At 40.5% G+C, this 18,009-nt stretch overlaps 2 protein-coding genes across 7 annotated transcripts in view; one reads left to right on the top strand and one right to left on the bottom strand.

Annotated features, from left to right (window-relative positions):
* The first annotated feature begins 1,379 nt into the window (after positions 1-1,379).
* On the top strand, positions 1,380-6,261 carry TMT1B (thiol methyltransferase 1B). Its single transcript, XM_074226453.1, has 2 exons — positions 1,380-1,999; positions 5,541-6,261. The coding sequence occupies exons 1-2, from the start codon at positions 1,502-1,504 to the stop codon at positions 5,775-5,777; spliced, it is 735 nt and encodes a 244-aa protein (XP_074082554.1). The 5' UTR covers positions 1,380-1,501; the 3' UTR covers positions 5,778-6,261.
* ITGA7 (integrin subunit alpha 7) overlaps positions 3,127-18,009 on the bottom strand; it is a 33,264-nt gene continuing 18,381 nt past the window's right edge. For 4 of the 6 annotated variants that reach the window (XM_074226452.1, XM_074226448.1, XM_074226447.1 and 1 more), the window contains 9 exons: positions 17,848-17,927; positions 17,629-17,703; positions 17,331-17,433; positions 16,182-16,358; positions 15,845-15,961; positions 9,975-10,088; positions 9,418-9,516; positions 9,190-9,315; positions 3,127-7,018 (listed from right to left, as the gene is read on the bottom strand). In XM_074226452.1, coding sequence (XP_074082553.1) covers positions 6,788-7,018; positions 9,190-9,315; positions 9,418-9,516; positions 9,975-10,088; positions 15,845-15,961; positions 16,182-16,358; positions 17,331-17,433; positions 17,629-17,703; positions 17,848-17,927 — 1,122 coding nt within the window. In that variant the 3' untranslated portion in view covers positions 3,127-6,787. Of the gene's footprint in view, positions 7,019-8,582; positions 8,696-9,189; positions 9,316-9,417; positions 9,517-9,974; positions 10,089-15,844; positions 15,962-16,181; positions 16,359-17,330; positions 17,434-17,628; positions 17,704-17,847; positions 17,928-18,009 lie in introns of all 6 variants that reach the window. The other 2 variants (XM_074226449.1, XM_074226450.1) reach the window with 1 other exon arrangement.

Here is an 18,009-nt window from a genome sequence, read left to right as displayed (position 1 = left end):
CTAATGATTTGGAACTGTTTTTTATATGGTTGTTGAAAGATTGGTTTTCTTCCTTTGAAAATCATCTGCTCATATCCTTGGACTATATATCTCTTGAGGAATGACTCTAATTCTTATAAATTTGGATGAGTTTATCACAGGTCTTGGACATGAGATCTTTATCAGAGAAATACACCTCAAAGATTTTTTTTCTTATTCCCTGCTCCCTTTCTAATTTTAACAGCATTAGATTTGTTTGTGAGGAGTGCATATGTATTACCCACATAGATTATGTGTCCACATAGATCTGTCTAGCTCTGGCTGGAAAGGAGTTTCTCTTGAATCTCCACCACCCTCCCTTCTCCAAGTGAGACATTGCTTCCTGCAAGGAAGGCAGAACAAAGTTGAGGCCAGAGGCTGACTAATCTGCCTTTCTCAAAGAAGTCAGTTCTATTTCTAGAAAGAACTCAAATGCAAGTAGTGACCTGTAGGATATCATTCTGGAATTATGGGGACAGAAAAGAGATGGTGCAATCATATCAACAGAGAGATGAAATGAGTCCAAAAAATGTGAAAACCAAGAAAAAGGCTTCCAGCATGTTAGATGTTATGTAAGGGTTAATGGACAAGATTCATATCTCAGCCATTCACATCAATACTTGTGTCAGTGAGATCACACAGTCATTTAAGGACTATAAGTAGGAGTGTTCTGGTAAATGTTTAACACCAGTTCTGAGCAGAGGGTGAGGCAATATGTATACAGGAAACACTTTTAAGTTTAATCTGCATTATTAACTTCCTCCATCATTTTCTAAAATCTAGATAGTCAACAAAACAAAAAATCATACAATAAATCATAAAACAATAAATCAATAAATTTAAAGTATTTGTTGATTTCCAGACTATAAACAAATTTTGTTCTTATTCAGTCATTTCAACCATGTCTGACTCTTCATGAACCCATTTGGGGTTTTCTTGGCAAAGATACTGGAATGATTTGCTATTTCCTTCTCCAGCATATTTGACAGATGAGGAAACTGAGACAAACAGAATTAAGTGTCTTGCTCAGGATTACATAGTTAGGAAATGTCTGAGGCCAGATTTAAACTCAGGTCTTCCTTACTCCAGGCTTAGTCCTCCTTCCACTAAACCAACTAGCTGCCCCCAAATGAATTTTACTGAAATTTTAACGACCGGTTCTCATGAGTCAGAATGAGCAGGCATACCTCTGACTCTAAATATCTGTATATTGGTCATTGAGCAGTATTCAAGGCCTCAGATCAGGTTCCCTTCCCCCAATGTGGAAAGTAATTTTTTAAAAAGCCCTATCACCTTCTGGAAAAATTCCAATCATACTCCACCTCTTGCTCCACCTCACTCCCACAGTCCATTTAGCTCTGATCTTTCTGTAAATGGAGAGCAAAGTTCAAACTATAAACTAGCATTATTGGAGAAGCAGAGGAGAGTTTAGAAGTTTAAATATTGCCAAGCAAAGTGACAGAGAAATCACACAGACCCCACTATGGATGTCCTGGTTTTTGTTCTCCAGTCAATCCTGTGTCTCCTGACTCTGCCTCTTCACCTACTTGCCCTGCTTGGCTTCTGGCAACCCATATGGAGAAAGTACTTCCCTTATCTTATGGCAGTACTGTCTCGCAAGACCAATCAAAAGATAGAAGGTAAGAAACGGAATCTCTTTAGTCAGATAAAAAAACTGACTGGAGCCTCTGGAAAGGTGACTTTGTTAGAACTTGGCTGTGGTACAGGTGCCAACTTTGAGTTCTACCCTGCTGGCTGCCGGGTCACCTGCCTAGATCCCAACCCCCACTTTGAAAAGTTCCTGACAGAGAGTATGGCTAAAAACAAGCACCTTCAATATGAAAAGTTTCTAGTGGCTCCAGGGGAAGACATGAGTCAAGTGGCTGATGAGTCCATGGATGTGGTGGTCTGCACCCTGGTCCTGTGCACAGTCCAGAGTCCAAGGAAGGTCCTCCAGGAAATTCAGAGGGTGCTAAGGCCGGTGAGTGGGATGATTGTTGGCATGGGTTTGAGGGCCACAGAATAAGTGATGGAAGAAGAAATGAACTCAATGCTAATAAATGCATTATTTCTAGAGGTAATGGAATCAGGAGAGCAGAACTATCTTGGAGGAAGTGGAAAGGGATGATTACCCAGTCCTGGTGTTTTAGGGACCAGAAATTACAAAGATCTGGGTGGGGGTCCTTACTTGGTATTTTGAAAGACCCAAAATATTTATATGTATACAATTTTCCAGGGTGGTAAGATAAAGCCCTGAAGACTAAACTGGATACCCTGATACTAAATCTTAGAAAAAATTGGGGATGAATGGGGTACCTAATCTGATGTGCTTAGGACCATACTCCTATTATCTACATTTAAGCTGGAAAGGACCTCCACAGGAGCTTAGATCCAACTCCCTCATTTTACAAAAGAGGAAACTGAAACAGAGAGATTAAGGGACTTACTCCTGGTCAGGTCATTCCACTGTCTCTCATTAAGTCAGTAGGAACAAAGGAGGGTCTAAGCCTGAATGAAAGGAACCCTTTCAGCCTATGGCAGTCCCCATTGCCCAGCAAGGATTCCTACAAACTCCTCTTCCCAGCCCCAGTGGCCCAAATCCCAACTACAAAAGGGACCAAATAACTTCCCTGAGAAGCTAGATGCCTCTTGGAGTATAATCATAACATTAAAGATTTAGAATTGAAAAATACCTTATTGGTGAGCAAGGCAATTCCCTTATTTTATAGATTGAGAATCAAAGTGACTTGCATAATAACAACAACAATAATAATAAATATATTTAGAAAGAACTTTAAATTTTCAGTGTTTTCCACACAATAATCCCATGAAATAGATTTATAAGTACTATGCCCATTTTACAGACAAGAAAACCAAGTTTCAGAAGGAGTGATTGGTTCAGTGGCAGAGGTAATAAGCAATCAGGACTCAAACACAAGTCTCCTGATTATGTTCTGAGGAGTTAGAAGAACATCAATGTGGGTCCCAGGGATCAGACTCCCACTGAGAATTGAAAGGATTATCACTGAAATAAAGTGAGAGATGGGGGCAGAAAAAAAGATATCTGGTCCAGGAATCTTTATAGACGCAGCAACAGTTCAATAAACATAACCATAAAAAAATTTAATGCCCTTGTAATAACCTCTCGCATTTGTATAGCTCTCAAGCTTCCAAAGTATTTTCTAAATTATAATTTTATTTATCTTCCCATTGGCCTACAAAGCAGATAGAGCAGATGTTAAAATCACAAAATCTCAGCAGATCTGAGTGTTTCAGTTGTGTTTCCTCCAATTCTGCATCCTTAGATATTCATTAACTATGAAAAGCTGAGGCTATCTGCGATGGAGAATACCATCTGTATCCAGAGAAAGAATTGTGGAGTTTGGGGCAGCTAGGTGGTGTAGTGTATAAAGCACCGGCCCTGGAGTCAGAAGTACCTGGGTTCAAATCTGGTCTCAGACACTTCATAATTACCTAGCTGTGTGGCCTTAGGCAAGCCACTTAACCCCATTTGCCTTGCAAAAAACAAAAATAAAGAATTGTGGAGTTTGAACAAAGACCGAGGACTATCACCTTTAATTTAGGGAAAAAAAACTGTTATCTTATTATGTAATCTTACTATGTCTTATACTTTATTTTTCTTCCTTAAGGCTATGATTTCTCAAGGGACAGTTTGGATAGAGCACTGGCCCTGGAGTCAGGAGTACCTGAGTTCAAATTTGATCTCAGACACTTAATAATGACCTAGCTGTGTGGCCTTGAGCAAGCCACTTAACCCCGTTTGTCTTGCAAAAATCTAATTATTATCTCATCACATTCAATTTGGATCAATGTATATCATGGAAACAATGTAAAGACTGGCAAATTGCCTTTCTGTGGGGGGTGGGGGAAGGGAAGTGAGATTAGGGGGGGAAATTGTAAAACTCAAAATAAATTCTTTAAAATAAAAAAAAAACCATGATAAATTGAGGAAATAACTACATTACCCCTCCTCATCCAAGGCAAGAATAACTTTTAGAATATCCTCAACAAGTATTAATACAATTTCTATTTGAATATTTCTAGTAATGAGAAACTCAGTAACTCTCAAGGCAGTTCAAGTATATGGGCAGAATTCTAATTATTAGCAAGTTTTTCCTTACATTGAACCTTTCCTAACTTTGTTCTATGGAAATCAGTTTGGTCTTCTGGAGTCATACAAATTAAGCCCAATAATATCAATCTCATGATCATGAAACAGTGTGAGGTTTGCAAAGTCTGATTCCTTCACAATAACCCTTGATTCCTTTTTTACAGATAAGGAAAATTAGTTCCTGAGAAGTGTCTTGTCCACAATCACACAAACTAATAAATTTCTGAGGCACTATTTGAACTCACAAAGTAGTGCAGAGGATAGATAGCCTAGCCTTGAGTCAGGAAGACTCATCTACCTAATTTCAAATCTGGTCCCAGACACTAGCTGTGTGATTCTAAGGAAATCACTTAACCCTGTTTGCCTTAATTTGCTCATTTGTCAAATGAGCTAAAGAAGGAAATGACAAACCACTCTAGTTTTCACTACCAAGAAAACCCCAAGAGTTTGACATGACTGAAAAATAACAATTTGAACCTAGATCTTGACCCCAATTCTAGAGTTCTATCTCCCATGTCTATCTCCCTAATAATGCATATTAGTTAGGATCATTCTTTAAATATTTGCAGGTTCATTCAACTAATCTTCAAATATTAAGGTTGAATCTTTCCTAAATTGTGGAGCTCAGAACTGAACATAATACACCAAATGAGGCTGAACCACTATCCTGTCTGTTCTACCAAACCCAACATACATCTCCAACTTCTGATCACCTCCACAGATCAACCCCTCCCTCCCCATCTTCCAAATCCATATCATTTTTTGACAGTGATAAGGTGTTCAGTTCATGGCTGCCATTTCCATAGTTTCCTCTGACTCCCCACACTTCCTAATGCTTTCTTTCTTCTCAAATTTTCCTAGAGCTCTTTGCCAGATCTCTCCCTTGATCTCATCATTCCCTTCCTTGTATTTGCTCAATTGCCAACATATTATTTGGTGTTATTTTCATTGACTCCTACCCCTGCAGTACCTTGCACATGGTAGGCACTTAGTAAATAAATATTTGAGGAATCTGAATTTTTGGATGAAAAAACTAAGACACCAATTGGTTAAGAAATTTACTTAAGCAAATTCATGGCAGAACCAAGACTGCAAACTAAGACCCCTAGCATGAGCAGAGGCAGGGACCTTCCCATTATGACCTCGGATGTACCCACCATTCAAATATTTATAAATAATGTAGAGACTTTAACCAGGGAGAGGAAGGTAGAATGAGGAGGAGAGGGACTAGAAAGAATTAAAGGGGAAAAAAATCTCTGATTCTACCCTACCTTTCCAAAAAGTTACAGGCTCAGGTTTAAAAAATATCTGGGGTTGGGAAGAGTAGGAGGAGTCGAAAAGATCCATCCCTGAGTGACTTTGTTTGTAACTCTGCTCCTCCCCCACAAAGGGAGGCATCTTCTTTTTTTGGGAGCATGTGGCTGAGCCCCTTGGAAGTTGGGCCTTGCTGTGGCAAGAGGTGGTTGAGCCCACCTGGAAACACATTGGTGATGGCTGCTATCTCACCAGGGAGACCTGGAAGGAGTTGGAGAGAGCCAAGTTTTCTGACCTACAGCTGGAATGGCAACCCTCTCTCATCAAGTGGCTACCAGTTGGCCCCCACATCATGGGAATGGCTGTGAAATGATCTTAGGGCATTCTGTTCCTCTCTTTCTACTCCAGTCTGTCCTTTCTCTTACTGAGAATACTCTACAAAAGGAGATGCCCTTGACCTTTCTGTCCTCCACTCTCACTTCTCTTACGGTCTCTGCTGCTATCTCACTAGGCTCCCTCTTCCTCTTCAATCCTCCCTCCTCATTATCACTCCTTTGGCTCTACTCTTCACCTGATCAATTTTTCAGGAACTGATCCCTTCACTTCAGTATAGATTTATTTATACATATCTCTCTCCTCCCCTCTCTCTTTCTTTCCCCTCTTTCATCTTCTTTTCCTCCCTCTCCCTACCTCCCCAGCCTGCTATTCAGTCTTTCTTCCACCCAGGTTTTCTCTTCTCTTCTCAGCCAAAGCCTTACTCATGTCATCTCTCCCCATCTCCCTAAATAAAACCTATGACCAGAATTCACTGGATTGATGAGTCAATCCCATCTCGCACCAGGAGTAGAGAACTAGGTCAACAATATTGAAGGGCAAAGGGTAAGTAAAAGGGTCCTGCGTGTGGTATTTAAATACTTTTTAATAAATAGACAAAAGCCACGGAGACAGCCCAACAACATAGGGTATAGGGTTTGGGGGAGAAATCCCTGGGGCAGCCTCTCCCCCCCTCCTTCCTGCCATGGCTAAGGCACTTCCAGGGAGGCACTAGGAATATGGTTTTTCAAGAATTAACAGAAGTGAAGAGAAACATGATTCTCTCTCCTCTTCTAAGTCAAGGCATCCTTGGCAAAATAGTCCTGCTTCCTCTCTCCTAGATACTGCCTCCATAAGCTCCCAGAACCAAGGAGGATAGGAATACGAAGGAATAAAGGGGAGAGAAGGCAATAAGGCAGGGGGAGAGTCAATGATCCTGGACCCTTTAGGTAAACCCACTCTGTGGACAACCACTCTCTCTGCACCCACACTCTCCATGTTAAGAAGGCATCTCTAGGAAGATGTGGGGATAAGTGGCAGAGTCATGCCAGGGAAAAGTGAAGAATTGAGCTAGGCAGTTCCCAGCTCTGGATGTCCACTGGCTCTCAGTTCTGTGTGTCCATCAGGACTCAGGATAGGATGTCCATCAGTATTTTCTCTCGGGGGAGTACCCCAGTTGTTCCTCAAGATTATACCTGTCTTCTCCTCCTTGAATTGCTGGCGGTCCTCACGGGGGATCTTTACCGCATGGTACTGGGGCACTGTGGCCTCAGGGTACCGTGCCCGTTTGAAGAATCCCATCTAAAAGAAGATTTCCCAGAAGTAAAAGGTTAGCAAAGCCAAGGCTCCAGTAGCACAGACATGCAGCTCCAGTCAGGGGTTCAAGGTACATGTGTTTCAATCATAGCAAGAGCAAGAAAGGACAGACCACAACCAAGAATGGGCTTCAAACACTAATTAACTGGTGAGAGAGGTAGGTTCTGTCTGGCCTGAGATGACACAGGCCAAGGAACATTCTCTCATTTTCCGTCCTTCTTTAGGGTTCAAAGGTACCTAAGGTTAGGGTGAGGAGTCAGATTCAGAAAAAGTAAGGTGAGATTTGTTGTAGATACAGGAAACTAAGTTACAGAGTGGACTAGAGTCAGGAAGATAGGAGTTCAAATCCAGTCTTAGAGACTATCTGGGTGACCCTGGACAAGTTACTTCACCTCTATTGCCTACTTTCCATCTGTAAAATGGTGGTGATCATAACACTTATCTTCCAGGATTGTTAAGGATAAAATTAGAGAATATTTGTAAAGTGCTGTATAAATGCCAGTTATTATTATAACTAGATCTTAACACCAGAGATCCCTGTGGTGAGACATCATGATCCTCCTACCCCTGCCAGTGTCTGAGGCTATTTTTCACTCACTTTAGCTACTGTCCACTTCTCCTGCCAGAGCTGTCCCACTCAGAAATTTCCCATCACTTGCATACTTACCTCACTATGCCACTGTAGACTTCTATCAAGGCTGGACCCATTATTCCTGCACTTGGATCCCTTATATGTGCCAGATTTGCTCCATTGGACCCCTTCTTAGGCTCACAGGCACACTCATACTTTTAAGGTTACAAGGTAATTTCTTTCTCCACTAGTCAGTGAAGAAAGAAGTGTCAATCTTGTCAGCCCCATTTTATAGATGAAGATTCTGGGGCTCAGAAAGATTGCAGTGATCACAGTGATCACACTGGTTTTGAAACTAAACCTCCTGACTCCAAATCTCATACTCAGACTTTAAGATTACAGGGTAATTTTCTCACCATAGCCAATGAAGAAGGTAGTACCAATCTTGCCATCCCCATTTTACAGATGAAGAGACTGAGGCTCCACTGGTGTTGAAACTAGACTTCTAGACTCCAAATCTAATACTGTCCACTCTACCATACCACAAGAGCTTATACACAGTACATTTATAGACCTTATACATCCTCAGCCTTGCAAATGGAGGCAGAGTCCTGAGATTATTCAGAACCTTGTATATAGCATCCTGGGACCAAACCACATGCTCAAATTCCTTGTACCACCTCCCCACAGGATAACTCCCACTCACCCTACACACTCATGCCTCCCGGAACATCCATGCATGATATCCCAAATCTCCCACATGCTCACACTTTCGGGGTCTATGCACACTCCTTTCACTATCCTCAAGGCTGTATATACTCACCCTTCCACACTTAGGCACAGTCTTTCCCACCCATTTCCTGCAGGCTCACATCCATTCCTGCCTTCTCACTTCCCTTTGCACACTCATGGCCCCTGAATGCTAAAGGGACCAAATCCCAGGGGTATAGGCACACATACACACCAAAATTCCTTTACCCAACAGTGCCTGGGCCCCCTTGGTCTGCGGCTGAGGGCTGCACAGCCAGATGGGCCCGGTGATAATTGGTGGCAAAGTGTAGGCCTTGGCTGCTCCGATGAAAGAAACCACACTGGAGTATGGAGGAGGAGAGGGTCAAAAGAGAAAGGGGACAGGAAGACCCAAGGGGATAGGGGAATTGAGAGAACAAGAGGACTGGCATGTCTAGAATCCCTGGAATATTCTGTTTGCTTATTTGAGAGAGTAACATAGGATTCCTGTACATTTCAAATGGGAACAGGGGATAAGTCCCAGGGTTGATTTTATGAGGGGTCACCCTCATCAGATGAGTTTGATCTTCTCCAGGAAGTTCCAGCCCTCTCCAAAAGCACATGAGAACTTTAAGGTGAATGTGGGTAGACTTACAAGAGATATTTGTATCTCTTTTCCCTACATGTGTGATTCTGTGTACAGTCCTTCCTAAAGAGGATTCTCTGTTTGTCCCAAGTCTTGAGGGGAAAGGGAAGTTCTAGGCTAATTTTCTATGTATATCTAATATTTAGAAATAGAAGGAGGAGCCCAGCAGGGGCATCAGCCTTGCTGACCTGTCCCCAGACTTGTTCTCACCTTCCACATGAGAAGAACAAGCAGAGCCAGCACCAGGATTCCAGCCAGTACAGCCAGTAAAATGACCCACCAAGGGACCCCACCAGCCACCACAGCCATGGGGTCTAGGTACACAGCCACAGAGATCTGCAAAGAGAAGAGTGAATAAAATGGCAGGGAGGAGGAGAGAGAGGTAAATATAGGAAGGAATAAATTCTCCTTCCCCCACTTCAAAGTCCTGGACCTTACCTTTGTAGAGGCATCTCTGAGCTTCAGATTCTGTATAGATGACTTGACAGTGATATTGGCTCGAACAATCAGATCCAGGGACTTCACGTCTATGTATTCCTGGGGTTCGTTAGATAGAGAAGGCATATCTCAGTCACACATACCCCATATCCATACTTCCAAGCCTCCCTAGAGTCCTTAATCTCCTAATGTCTGATTCAGTTCAACATTGACAGCTATTAAAACACCTACTAGCTTAAAGACAGGGTGTTAGGTACAAAGACAAAAAAATAAACAGTCTCAGAATATTTCAAAGGTCTTTAAATTAATCCACAGTTCAGGTGAAAGCCAGCACAGTGTAACCAACCATTTGAGTTTCTGATGGAAAAGGAAAAAATGAGGCAGCCTCTTGTAGAGGAAAGTGAATTTGCTACTCTAAGGTCATCTGTTCCTACCCCTGCCCTTATTCTGAGAAATGCATCTCCCCAGATGTAGCAATGTTTGGGGCTGGGGTAAGGAAGGTAGAGGAGAAAGGCCCAGAAGCTCAGAATCCTTTACCAGTACTCAGTACCCTTTACCTCCAGGAAAGTGCTGTTCCATAAGCGACCCCAGACATGGAGCACTGCCTCTCGGTCAAAGCTGTAAAGTGGGCAACTGTAGACAATGCAATTGGCAGTGTGTAGGGAACAGTCCTAGAGAGAGGCAGAAAAAGACTCCATTCTCTGACCTCACTATAGACCCAGATATCCAAAACCCCCAAATCATCTTCTTCTCACCACATAATTTTCTCCAGGGTAAAAGTTTTCCCAACCCACCCTCCAATGCTGTTTTCGACACTCCAATTTTTTTTTTCTATGCCTGGAAGATAAGACTATTCTCAGGTATAACAGATCACTTTTGGCAGTCTGATGAAGCCCATGGATCCCTTCTCACGAATAATGTTTTTATATATGCACAAAATAAAATATACAGAATTACTAAAAAAAACTCCAAACTATTTTGAAATATTGCTATAAATGTTTTTTAAGTTCATAGACCTTAGATTAAGACTCCCCTCAAAAAACCAAGGTGATAGACTTGCTCTGTTTGGCCCCAAAGAATAAAATCAGGAGCTATGTAGTCAAAGCTGCAAGATTTGATGCCATTAAAAAAAATTATTCCTAACAATTTATATGTGTGTGATGAAAAGTTTCAAAAATAGAGGGTTTGGGGGAGTCTACTTGCCAAGACAAACTCAGAAACTATATAAAAACAATTACAAAGCACTTTTCCCACAAATAAAGTCAGATCTAAACAAATGGAGAAATATTGATTGCTCATGGGTAGACTAAGTCAATATAATTAAAATGATAATTCTGGCAAATTAATTTACATATTCACTGCCATATCAAATTAAAAATATTTCTCACAGCTAGAAAAAAATAATAATAAAATTCCTCTGGAAGAACAAAAGGTCAAGAAAAATGTCAATGAAAAAATGTGAAGCAAGGTAGCATGATAGTACCAGATCTCAAATTGTATTACAAAGCAATTATCACCAAAACAATCTGGTACTCACTCAGAATTAAGAGTTGCAATCAGTGGAATAGATTAAGCATGCAAACCACAGTAGTAAATGAACAAAGTAATCTGGTATTTGACAAACAAAATGATCCAAGTTTTAGGGACAAAAACTCACTATCTGACAAAAACTCTTGGGAAAACTGGTAAGCAAGTATACCAGAAACTAGGACTAGACAATCATCTCACACTATATATCAAGATAAGGTCAAAATGGGTACATGATTTAAGCAAATTAAGAGAGTATGGAAAATTTTATGTGTCAGATCTAAGGATAAGAGAAGAATTAGTGACTAAACAAGAAATAAAGAAGATAAGAGGAAGCAAAATGTATAATTTTGATTGTATTAAATTAAAGGGGGAGTTGTACAAACAAAACTGGGAGGGGAGGTTTTACAGCAAGTTTCTCTGATAAATGTCTCAATTCTCAACTATATAGAGAACTAAGTCAAATTATAAGAATACAAGTTGGGGCAGCTAGGTGGCGCAGTGAATAGAGCACTGGACTTGGAGTCAGGAGTACCTGAGTTCAAATCCGACCTCAGACACTTAATAAGTACCTAGCTGTGTGGCCTTGGGCAAGTCACTTAACCCCATTGCCTTGCAAAATCTTAAAAAAAAAAAAAAAAGAATACAAGTCATTCCACAATTCACAAATGCTCAACAGGCAGTTTTAGAAGAAGAAATCAAAAAAATCAAAGCTTTCTATAATCATGTGAAAATGTTCTAAATTACTATTGATTAAAGAAATGCAAATTGAAACAACTCTAAGGTATATATCTCCTCACACACCTATCAGATTAGCTAATAGGGCAGAAAAAAGAAAATTACAAATATTGGAAGGGATGTGGAAAAATTGGGACACTAATGTACTATTTCTGAAATTGTGAATTGATTCAACCATTCAGGAGAGCTATTTGGAATGATGCCCAAAGCACTATAAAACTGGACATGATGCTTGTCCTTCATTCTTGAAGACCATGACATCAAGGAGGTAAACTCTTAAGGTTGATTTAACCCTGACTGCATCTCCAATCACTATGATTCAAATCTGGTCATTGGACCCAGATGGCCCCAGATAAGAAAACGAGACTGGTGACTTAGCACAGCACCCCCCTCATTCAAATTCAATTCATGTGCTTGTCATGGCATCATCTCCCTGATGTCATAGTCTTCTTTGGGAAAGAAGGACAAATAGCAGTGACAGCATCAAACTGGACATAACTTTTGATCCAGCAATGCCACTATCAGATCTGTATCACAAAGAGGTCAAAGGAAAATGAAAATGGCCTATATACACAAAAATATGTTATATACATTTATCTTTTTGTAGCAAAGAATTGGAAATTGAGAGCATGTCCATCATTTGGGAAATAGCTAGATAGTTGTGGTATGATTGTGATGGAATATTATTGTGCTTTAAGAAATGACAAGCAGGGGACAATTAGATGATACAGTGGATAGAGCACCAGTCCTGGATTCAGGAGGACCTGAGTTCAAATTTGGCTTCAGACACTTATGAGCTGTCAGACATCCTGGGAAAGTCACTTAACCCTGATTGTCAAAGGAAGGGAGGAAAAAGGAAGGAAGAAAGAAATGATGATGAAGATGTTTTCAGAAAAACCTGGGAAGACTTATATGAAATCATGCAACCTGAAGTGAGAAGAACCAAAACATTCTACACAGTAACAGCTATATTATAAGATGATCTACTGATTAAATGGCATAGCTATTCTGATCAATAAAATGATCCAAGACAATTCCAAGGAACCCATAATGAAAAATGCTAGAGAAATAACTGAGTCTAAATGCAGATTAAAGCATCCTTTTTTTAAACTATATTTTTCTTGTGGAGTTCTTTTGTCTGTGATTTCTTTCATAACATGGTGAATATGGAAATATGTTTTGCGTGACTTTCCGTGTATACTATACATCAAATTGCTTGCCTTTTCAATGGGGAGGGAGGGAAGAGAGGGAAAGAGAGAATTTGGAGAGGCCCATAGTGATGTTAATTTTTACATGTAATAGAGAAAAAATAAGAGGGGGAAATGTGAAAAAATAAAGTTGTGAGTTATCCCTCACTGAAAGTCCTCAAGGACAGGTTGGTTGCTTACTCATTGGATATGTTAAATTGGTATTCTTTTTCTAGTGTGTGTTAAACTATATGACCACTCAAAATCCTTTCCAACTCTTTTAACATTTTGTGGTTCTGTGATCCTCAACAACCATCCAGCCTTCACTGGAATATCTCTAATAAGGGGAACCCTACTTCCATCCTGGATATAGTCTTGATCTGAAATCTATGAATTTTTTTATTAGTATTTTTTTTGGCAAGGCAATGGGGTTAAGTGACTTGCCCAAGGCCACACAGCTAGGTAATTATTAAGTGTCTGAGGCCAGATAGTTGTGGTATGATTGTGATGGAATCACGGGTACTCCTGACTCCAAGGCCAGTGCTCTGGCCACTACACCACCTATCCGCCCCTGAAATCTATGAATTTTTTTAAAAAATATTTTGATAATTATATTTTAGTATAATTTATTATATTCATAATCTAAAGCATTTTATGGTTTACATTAAAAAGTATGATTCTGGGAAGAACTCATACTCTGTATCATCAATGTGCTACCTGGAATGGAAAAAATTTAGACAACTAGAAGTGGAATCAGAAAGACCTAAGTTCAAATCCAGACATTGACACTAACTAGTAGTGTGATCCTAGGTATGAATAATAATAATAGCTAACATTTATCTAGCACTTTCTATACTTATAATATCCTATAAAGTGTGCTATATATTATAATAGATAATATTGCCAGATCCCATGCTAGGAATTTTATAAATATTACCTCATTTTAATCTCATGACAATGCTGGAAGATAGGTATTATTATCTTCAGGAAAAAAATGAGGCAAAATAGAGTTTAAATGACTTGCTCAGGGTCACAAAGTTAATACTCAGTCCTTCCTGACTATAAATTTGGCATCCTATCCATTAAATCAACTAACGGCCTTCCCTCTGATTCACTTTCCTTTTCTGTAAAGTGGGAAAAAATAATAGTTGGGGTGAGGATCAAACGAGATAATATTTGTAAATTACTTTGCAAACCTTCAAGCATTACTTCAACGTTAGCTACTATTATCAGTAGAGACCACTAGGTGGCGAAAGTGCAGTACCACACCCGAAGTCAAGAAGATCTGAATTCAAACATGAAATTTTCAAACATAAAAATGTGTCATTTATTAGCTGAGCAAGGCACTTAACCTCTGCTTGGCTCTGTTTCTTCTTCTGTAAAATGGGTTGTGGTGAAGATCAAATGAAAATGTTAGCAATTATTATTATTATTATTATTAAGTAGCTGCAACTTATGGAAAAAATTGCAAATTCAGATCCCTCAGAAGCTAAAGAATTATTGCAAAGACTCCCCAAATGCATATCCACACTAAGGTATGATTATTATAATCTTTCAAAATATGCAGCATTACCTAATATAACAAATGAGCAAACATGCCTTCTGCAGGCAGAGTAATGCCTCACATAATTATCTTTCTAGTTTTCAAATGTATATATATATAAATATACATTTATTTAAAAGCATTATTGAACTGATGGCTCTAATTGAGTTTGAAGTCTACTAATGCCCACCAGGTGTTTCTCAAAATTAATTGCTGTCTAGTATCATCTTCCCCATCCATTACTTAAGCAAAGTTTGATTTTTCCTTGTCCTAAATGCAAGATTTTGAATTTCTCCCTAAGAAATTTAATCATGTTGCCTCAGGCCAATGGTACAGTACCCACCAATTTTTCCCCTCATCCAAATAACAGTCAAAAATGATAAAGAGAAAGACAGAGAAAGAGAGAAAGAGAGGCAGAAACAGAGACAGAAAAAGAGACACAGACAGCACCAAGGATAGAGTCCTATGGCATTATACTAGAGACATACATTCCCAGTGATATTAGTCTAAATGTTCAGCTATATACCATATAATCCAGTCTATTATACTCCATCTTGTCCTCATTTCTTCAATACTTATATACAGTCAATTTTTAATCATCTAAAACAAAAGAAGGAAAAAATCTTGGTCACAGTGTATGATTTTTTTAAAAAATGCATATTGAGGGGCAGCTAGTTGGCACAGTGGATAGAGCACTGGCCCTGGAGTCAGGAGTACCTGAGTTCAAATTTGACCTCAGACACTTAATAATTACCTAGCTGTGTGGCCTTGGGCAAGCCACTTAACCCCATTTGCCTTGAAAAAAAAATGTATATTGACTTGCTTAATTCAGGCAACTATTAAATGAGTCTACAGCCTCTGAGCTCAAAATGACAGGGTCATGAGAAGTTGCCTAGGATAATGAGAAGGCTAGAGAAAAATCAGTTCAAGTTGCTTATGCAAATAACCCAGATCTAGTTAATCAGCTATCATCAGATACATTTTCACTTGTTCAAGCAAGTTAAGTAAGTCTCATTGCATCATTTCGTGGGCATTTATTGCTTCCTCTAATCCCAACACCCATTCATACACCTGGGAGCTCTCCCAGGACAAGAACCCAGGACAAGGATCTCTGGAGATCCCCCTCATCTTTACCCAACTCCATACCTTCAAGACAAGACTCTGTCCACAGTACATGTGCTGATTTTTACTAGCAGATTATACCAGGCACCTGGCCAGTATCAGCTCATAGAATCATTGCATTTAAAGCTAGAAGAGATCTTAGAAATCATCCAACCCAACCATCTATTTCACAGGGAGGTGAAATAATTTGCCCAAAATCTTATCTGTAGAAATACTAAAGGAAACCTTGAGCAAAGATCTTGTGATTCATAATTCAGAACTTTGGGTCTGTTACAATCACACAATTCTGTCTTTCTTGCATTGTCCTCACCAGTGTGATTTTTTTCTTCTTTTCTGCAGAGGCCACAGGCCACCAGGGACCTGAGCTGCTGGACTTGGGCTCTGACTGTGCCAGCTCCCGCCGCTTCCGATCTCCACTCTCCCACTCCTATAGAAGGAACACAAGAAGGCCTCAGGGGAATGCCCACTCTTTTTTCCTTCTACAGGTTAGATGAACCCCAGGCTAGATGGGAGGGACCAGGATTAAAAGTATTGTCTTCCCCACTTAAGATATCTTCCCCAGGAGTTTGAGTTCCATCTATGTAGTTTTAATAGTATTGCTACCATCCTTCCCAGGCCTCTTCCTTCAACCTTAGCCCCAACTATACCAGTCCAAGGATGTTGGCTTTGGGGATACAGTTCCCCTTCTGCCCAGGCCTTCCACCGCCCTCCAGTTCCACTCGCATTGGATATAGGAGCCACTTCCCATTGGCAATCTCATGTGGCCACATGATATTTAGGAAAGCTGAGCCCAGAGTGTTCAGTGACTGACCCTGGTTAGAGACCTACGGATACAAAGTAGAACAAGGAAGAGAAGTTCAATGATTGTGCAGGGTCTGGCACTTGCTGCAGAGTTTACAAATGTGTGTGATTGTTCAAAGGTAGAGAACTGGGAGGAGAGACCCATGGTGAATGGAGGGATGAGGTGAAAGGTAGGTCAAGAAGAGGAGAAAAGGGGCAGGGCAAAATTCCCCTGAGGATCCAAGAATCAAGCCTTTGAACCAAGCATTATGACCTAGAGGGGAAGCTGGAGATCGCAGTGGGGCAGGAAGAGAGGAAACAATTCTGATAAGGACACAAGTGGCAAAACAGACATCCCTTTTTCCCATTCCAGTCACCTACCTGAAGGATCAGGGGGAAAGGCATGTTTCTTTCCTCACTGCTCCTCTAGAGCAGGGATTCTTAACCTAAAGTCTGTGAAGCTCGCTTTTTAAATATACATATATATGCATATAAAATGATTTCAACAAAATTGATTTCCTTTATAATCTGATGAGACTTTATGTTATGCCTTTTAAAAAACATTTCTGAGAAGGAGCCCATAGACTTTACCAGACCATGACCAAAGTGGTCCAGGATAAATAGGCTAAGAAATCTTGAGAGATGAGATCAATTCAATCTAACTGAATGAATATTTATCATACTTTTTGCTCCATACAAAGTACAATGCTAGGCCCTAGACTAAGCTGCCTTAATCATCCCTTCTACCACATGGACATAAAGAACTTTTTTTCCTAGAGACAATCCCCCTAACTTTACAGGTGAGGAATTGGAAAACCCAGACCAGTTAAGTGATATTCCCAAGATATACAGATGGTTAAGAGGCAGAGTCAAAATTTAAACCCAGGTCCTCCAACTCTACTTTCTTTACAAGGAGCTTGAGACAAGTAGAACAGACCTGGACCCAACCCAGGTTCTAATAAGTTTGTGAATAGAAATGGCCAGAGTGGGAGGGGATGTGTCAGAGGATCACTCACCGTGATCTCATATTTGACTTTGCTGCCCACATCCCTCTCCGAGCGCATGGCCCTCTCGCCCATCACCACACCAGAGAAGAAGAGCTTCTCAGGAATTACCTTCCTAAGGAGAAAGATGGGAGGTGGACATAGGAAAGGGAAGGAGGGAAATAAGCAGGAATAAGTATGGAAGTGAGGGAGAGGGGAGAACTTGGTTAAGGTTAAAAACAGATGGAGTGAGAGCCTAGAAATTGGTAAAGGGCACCCCATCCCCATCATGCTTCCCACTCAACCCTCAGAGAGTACTGAACATACTTACCCTACTATAGACAGTGGCAACTCAATGATAACTTTGGCAAGGACAGTAACTGGAAACAGGTCCTGCTCGCTGATTCTGGGGGGTGGCAGTGGGGACAGGGTTGCTGGAGGTGAAAGTATAACCAACACAGGCTTCCAAGCCCTGTCCACCCTAAACATGGCAGGTACCCCTTTTTCTATGACCTCTCCCAGATCCTATGTGGCAATGCCCCAGTCTTACGTGGCCAGCAATAGTTCCACCTCTAGTTTAGTGGTCTCAATTGTGATGCCTGAAGTTCCAAGGATAAGGTAGAAGGTAACCTTGGGGGCGTGGGGAAGGGAGAGTGAAGAGAAGACTGAGTTTTGAGCAGTTACTATAAATGAGCATAGGGGGAAAAGAAGT

Source organism: Macrotis lagotis, chromosome 2, assembly GCF_037893015.1.
Source record: "Macrotis lagotis isolate mMagLag1 chromosome 2, bilby.v1.9.chrom.fasta, whole genome shotgun sequence".
Classification (NCBI taxonomy): Eukaryota; Metazoa; Chordata; class Mammalia; order Peramelemorphia; family Peramelidae; genus Macrotis; species Macrotis lagotis.
This window is presented reverse-complemented; position numbering and strand designations above follow the sequence as displayed.